Here is a 6,942-nt window from a genome sequence, read left to right as displayed (position 1 = left end):
CAGTTGAATCAGTGGAATTTCTCACATTTCTTTATTTCTTCTGCTATTCTACCCTGGAAAAGTTCTCCTCGCTCTCTTTCTGTCTTTCACTCTCTTTGGTCAGATGGTGCCCATAGGTGCTGCTGTGGCCTTCACAAGAGCTCGCCATCCATCCCTATTTCTAGCCAGGTGGTGGCCGCATTGCATTCTCTAAATTCAGTAAATTTTCATCGTCAACCATGTAATTGAATGGGATTATTTTGAAATTTTAAAACGCTTGAAATATCACAAACAAATAGGCCTATGTTGATAAATAATATAAATACAACCTAAAACCGTTGGGGTTCGATAATGAACCCCACAAAACTAACCGACAATATTGGAAAATGCCATACTGCCGGGCGGTTTCACAAGTTGCCGGCTCGATCATGTCATCCGCCGCTTGTTTCTAGCCATGTACCTGGCAACGGCCATACTTCCTCCTGTCTTCCTTTCTGCTTTTATGCCATCTGTCCATGCTGTTGTTGGATGCAATCTACCTCTGCTACCTTTTACCCCTGAATAATTTGCTTTTCAATGATGTTCTCTTTCATCATAATATGCCCAAAATACTGACGGTTTCTAGCTCTGATCCCATCCCATCTTTCAGTACCAGTCGAGAGCCAATTTGCTCTAAAACCCTGTCATTTATTATCTTGTATTGTCTCTTGTACTTTCCTCTCAAGGCATCTGTAACATCACCAGTAGTCGTTTGCAACACCACATCTCAAGTGCATGGATAAATAAATTTGTGTATCTGTTTTTTTTAATTTGCAGAGAGAACCTTCCTAGTCATTTCAAATTTAAGGAGTACTGTCCAATGGTGTTCAGAAACCTGAGGGAACGGTTTGGCATCTCAGAAACAGAATATGTGGTAAGAAATTAAGCGATAGATCAAGAAAGCCCTATCTGCAGTAGCTGCCCTTTAGACATCTTCACAGTTTCTAGATTCTATGTTGTACACAATCTTAAAATATGACACCTGGCAGCTATTGCAGATGGGACATTCTTGCTCTACCACCTCAAAACCAATGTTTTGAGTCATCCTGTAGTCTTTTCAAAGGACTAACAAATTCTGGGCTCACCAGTATATTTTAGTTAGTTGCTACCCAGTCCTTTATAAGACTGTACAGAGATTAGCATTGTGTTTTGGTGATATGATAGTAATCGGCAGTCAGCAAGGAAGTTGTTCCAAAGTTTGAAAAGGAAAGAAATACTTTATTTCCTGTTATAGCTAGTACACCTGGAACCCAACTTTGAAACAAATATCCTTGCCAATGCATATTTCCTGGGTTTCTCTAATGGTAAGTCAGTTTGACCAAAATTTCTTTCCACAATACAATAAGAGTATTGCCTAACAAAGGAGACGGTATTAATTTCCAAGCTGTATCTATTGTTATGAGGGAAGGAATTTTGGTAAAACTGACTTTTGTAGAGAAACCCAGGATCTATTACCATCTCATGACAAAAAAAATCAAATCTCTGGGCAGTTTGATGTAGACCCTACAAAAAAAGTGCCCCTCTGACAAAAAAAAAAATGAAAGAGAAAATCTGGAGGGCAAAGGAAAAGAAACTTTTCCACCAAAATTCACCCTGAACATGGGCCAAAAAAGTGTAAAGTACAAATTTTTGTGCACTGCATGCGCACATTATAACAATAAAGCCCTTTTCATCCCGATAATGGGCGAAATATTATTTTAAAAAATTTGCGCACTACATACGCACATCGTCCCAATACAGCCTTTTTTGGAAGCTTGAAGTCTCTCTAAAAACAAAACAGGTATGTATTGTATGATGCAACTGCATTTTTTTTTTGTCTGTTCCCCAAAAATTTTATTTTTTCCCTGACCACAAAAGCTGACTATGGCCCTGGGGGGATTGGGTTGGGGTAGTGTAAAAGCGTTGCAACAATTTTGACTTGGAATTTGGGTGCTTTTACCTCATATGCTGACTTTGAGAGACAAACATGGCCTTAATCTTCAAATTGGGTTACCTGAAAGGGTGACTCCATTTTAAATCTGTATCTCCTATGGGGAAGAATAAGGTCATGTCTTCCACAGGTGGACTGAGGTGGTGCATGGATTTCAACTGGAAAATCCCATTCTGAATACAGCTTTGCTTGGTTAAGCCCACAAGTCTTATAAAGTGATTGAAAGTATTCCTAGTTAGGTAATGCGTAAAATACCTGGAGTTGGATTCCAATTATTCTCGACTTGAGTTTGGCACGTAGGCAGTTCCAGAGTCTGGCTTTGTGCTTCTTCAGTGGCTATTTATAGGCATATTAATGCCATTTGTAATAGAAAAGTGCAATTTTTATATAATGCATCGTCTGAATTTCACATCCAGTCGGAGCATTAAGTGATGCGTCTTTACCTTGCTATAAATGTTGAAACATTTTTTCACACTATTTTTGAAGTTTTGAGTTTCAATTGAACCAAATTATCAATTCCAACCTCTTTGACATTTTACATTGTTGAATAAAATTAAAGTAACTGGGGCAGACATTACGATCTTTTAATTACCTTTACTGAGTACTGTAAATGGCAGCCATTAATATACAGGTTTCTGTCGCTCTTTGGAATATTCATATTCATGTATCCAAACATGCATGTAATACATGTAGCTCCCCTATGGACTTAACTCACGCTTCTTAAGTGTCCCTTTTCTGTACAATTGTAGCATGAAATTAAGTTTAAAATGTTGAAGATTATACTTTTTTTAAAAAAAAAAAAAGGTCACAGGACATTGTTCTGCAGTTCCTCACCTGAACTATGTTCAGAATGAGACTTACTAACCACTTTTTTTTTTTTTTGTGTGTGTGGGTATCTGTCCGTCCATCCGTCCAGAGTTGTAATTTGGTAGCCATTCCGGTTCATGAAATTGGGTGGGAAAAATCACTGAAGCGAGAAAATGTCAATATCATTTTGCATTCATTCAGGGTCATCCGGGATTCTGTCCACTAAATCTTCCGTTACCCAAGGTCAGCGCAAAAGCAGGAGGTCATAATGGTTCGAGAACCACCTTGTCTATTATAATTACAAAGTGGTTTTGCATGGAGAATGTCTTGTTTGACTTTCTTTACTTATTTGGTGTTCCCTTGAAATGCCATACATAAGCATCCAGGCCGCTAATTCGGTCAAATACATAGTTGGTTATCCCAGCACTAGTGCAGCTGGTCCCTGTGTGAGTGGCCAATATTTCGTCAGATGTGTCTCGGACTTCACCAGGATGATGATGTGCTAGTGGTCTGGTCAAGCTTTCATCAGATGTGTCTCTAAAACCTCAACCACTCGCACATCATCGTCCTGATACGGTCAGAGACACGTCTGACAAAAGCTTGACCACTCACACATGGACCGGCTGCACCGGTACTGTGATAACCGACGGTGTATTCTTAGAAATATATATCTTATTGTGCGTTTCCGTCGAGAAAGCTTATCTGCTTATTGGTCAGTATTGAGTTTTTAAAAACAAAGAGTAACTTTAGATTTGTCAAAAGTCACAGTGTTTGATGGTTGTCCTGTGATTTGGTGTTGTTGTTGTTGTTATTGTTGTGACATACAGTGGATGTGCACCTATCATGTATACACAACTGTGTTCCAATATCTCTGGTTGACTACACTTCTATAATAGTTTATCAAGCTGTTGCAGACATGTGCCAACCAGGTGCTATATTATTATACAGCATGCATTTTGCAGCAATAGTTGGTAGATTGCAACCACATACTCTTTGTGTTAAAATGATTGTTACCCAACAGATTTCAGTGATTATGGACAAGATGGCCACATCATAATGCAGCATAAGATGCGCCTATTTTGAAGACTAATTTAATTCAATAAATTATGGTCATCTGAAGAGCAACCAGTGTTGCAATTGGAAGGAGCAAGCGTTTAATCATTTTGATATAGTCTGTATCACAGGATGCTGGATGATGGTATAAATTGCTATATATGCCATCACCCATTGGAGAACCCGGGTTCCAAAGTTTGATTTTTGAGGGCACCCATCTTCATGGCAAAAGAATTGTAAACTCTTTCTCGGATGCGTCCGCAAGATAGATAGATAGATCTTCATGGCATTTCAGCTATTACAATCATGCTACATGTAGGACACCCCACAGCAGTGAGGACACCCAGGAATGGAAGTCACCCATTCCAAAGTTTGTTCTGTGGAGGGCTTCCCTTTTGAAGGCAATTGACTAAAATCATGCCAGGGCACCACATGCTAATGAAAATTCCCTTTAAAAAGGAAAGCCAGCCTCAATGTAGAAGAGGTCTTGTAATTAGTTTGGGTCACGGTGAAAGGCATTTTTAGGATCACACTTACATCCATATTACATGACAGTCCACCAAACCATCAATGATGAGAACATGCATACTGAAACAGCAAAAAAAACCAATAACTCCTATAGGCTTAACTCCTGTCAACCCTTTATTCATTACTCCAAATTGTTCTGTCTTTTTGTCTTTTCTGCCTTTTACCCATGCTTATTATTGAGAAATACACTGCAGTTTTTTAGTTAGTTGGCTATATAAACTCACCTTACATGCGCATTTTATAGAACGTGTCCAAAGGTACACATTTTGAAGGGATACTATTAAGGTAGCTAAAGGTGACAGGAATGGGGCCATGGGGCACCCAAGGCAACTGCCCTTTACATCTCTAGAGGTGACTAGGGCTATTTTGGTCTCTCATCTGACCTGATTTCAAACCAGTCCCAATGTGGATGCCCATCTAGCAGATGCGCCAAATCCCACGCTCGTTTAATGCAGTAATGCCGGTAACACCATTATCCATTCTAACCAAGATGGAGCCACCAGCTCTAGATGGTAATGCACATATCAAAATAGTGTAATAGAAAAGATGGTTAATGATGATAATGTTTGTTTTCATAGCATATTACTTCTCGGAAGTCAATTGACCCTGTTTACGCAAGGTAGAAGTCGCAGTGGGCTGTTCCATTTGAAACCTGCCTCCCTGTGGAAGATTGTGGAATTTGTAAACCTATACTCCCTGTAAGGGTATAGGGCTTTACCTATGTCTTCCACAACTGGGAGTGAGTATTTCAAATGGAAGTTACCCAATTGTCTATTCTATTTGAAACATACACTCCCTCTGTGGAAGACTTCACTTAATTTTCCACAGGGGGAGTGTGTTGTGGATTCGGTATGGAATAGCAGAATTTATTTTCAGCCCGGTTTCTGATCATGACAGAGGATTAAATGCAAGTCCACAGTGTTTATATTGCTTGTAAGGTGGAGTCATCCTCAATTTAAGTTGTTGACAACAATTTATGATTTGTTTGGTTTATTTTAGAGACCGTAGCTCTTCGTTTTTTACGGAAAACTGATAAATTTAACGGAACTCCAAGTAGAAAACAGAAAATGGAGTTTTGCAACAACAGGCAAAATTTAAGATTATTCAGGGTTCAGTTGCATAGTTCATTTTTATGCACAAACCGATCAATTATTTCACTAAAATTTACTTATAATTACTTCTAAATTTTAATTGGTGCTGCATTTGGTTCTGATAAATGGCAACATTATTTCTTTGATCTGTTTGTAGCACGATATAAAAAAGGAGAAAGCAATCAGTCAGCGTAGTTTTTTAGGAGGCACACATTTGAAAAAAAAGGCCATGGTACCTGTTTTTGAACCATTTATGACATACTTGGGCTAAATTTAGAATTGATAATACATTGTAAAGGATAAATTATTTTGAACTACAATCTAGGCAACTGGACTTAAGTTTTTGAGTGGGAAATTTTCACGTTCTATCCTGAACGCTTCATCAGCCCGACTGATCTTCTGGTGGTAAAAGTTCATTGACCTGTGAAGCGGATGTTGTTGTATCACAGGTCACCTTCGAGTTCAACCTGAGAGGGATCTTCCTAATCGCTGAACTGTAGGCCCCGGCCAAGTTGTCACAATTCATTTATTCATTTATTTCCACAATTCACATGAAAATTACAAAATACACATCAAAATACCATCAACGATTCATGGAGGAAATGGCTGAAAGGCATTCATTTCATTCATTACACTACAATTTCAACGTCTTTGATTTCTTTAAATATTTTTTATTATGATAAAGTAAATCCCTCCGGTCCTCTATACTGTATGCAAAAACTTAGCATAGTGAATGGATTATTTATGTATTATTTATGTTATGTATTTCTGTAAGTGCAATAATTATAATGTTTGTAATGTATATTCATTTTTAATATGCTGAATCAAATCAAATCAAATATAGTCACTTGAAAAATTTAATTTTTATTTAAAACTAAAGAAGTCAGTGCCAAGTGTAAAACAAGTGCAAAAGTCACTTTCGAAAATATTTTTTTGGACTGGTGCATTTAATCAAATTGAATTATTTGGAGTTGTATAAACAGTCAGTCATATTAACTCATGTTTCATGCATGCTGGACTGTCCCCTGAATAAACAAATTGAAGTTGTAAATTTCTTTTGAAGACTATTTCAATTTAGTGATCACGTAAAGGGTCACTGTATCAAATGAATATATGGTAATCTGTCGCAATCAAATTTGACATCAACATTGAAATGCGAATCTACATACTGGTGTAAACAGGGTCAAAGTCTTGGAAAAAGTTCATCAGATTGATAAATGCAATTCTAATGTATACTATGAATGATCAGCTATTAACAGGCAGGACTCCTTGATATAGAATGACGTTACACATGCACACAGCGGAGCTCTCAGCACCTACGCAGACTATACTTGCAAAATCGCATGACTGAAGCGTGCTGTTGTGTGAATTACGCGTTCGTAAGTTGGGCTTTATTGAAAAACGATGAATTCTTGCTTATTGCGAACTGATCGTAGTATAGGTGACTTGCATTATAACATAACCAGGCAGTACCAGCAAAATATTGCAGCAAAAGTTCAAATTCATGAGCCTTTC

The 6,942-nt window shown here is 37.9% G+C and overlaps 1 protein-coding gene across 1 annotated transcript in view; it reads left to right on the top strand.

The window, feature by feature from the left end:
• The first annotated feature begins 798 nt into the window (after positions 1-798).
• The window catches only part of LOC140159388 (phosphatidylinositol 5-phosphate 4-kinase type-2 beta-like), a 72,983-nt gene continuing 66,839 nt past the window's right edge, over positions 799-6,942 (top strand). Inside the window, exon 1 of the mRNA XM_072182845.1 lies at positions 799-892. Within this exon, the coding sequence (XP_072038946.1) occupies positions 839-892 (54 nt within the window). The 5' untranslated portion in view covers positions 799-838. The remainder of the gene's footprint in view (positions 893-6,942) is intronic.

This window comes from Amphiura filiformis, chromosome 8, assembly GCF_039555335.1.
Source record: "Amphiura filiformis chromosome 8, Afil_fr2py, whole genome shotgun sequence".
Lineage (NCBI taxonomy): Eukaryota > Metazoa > Echinodermata > Ophiuroidea > Amphilepidida > Amphiuridae > Amphiura > Amphiura filiformis.
The sequence above is the reverse complement of the archived record's forward strand: the minus strand, read 5'-3'. Positions and strand labels throughout refer to the sequence as shown.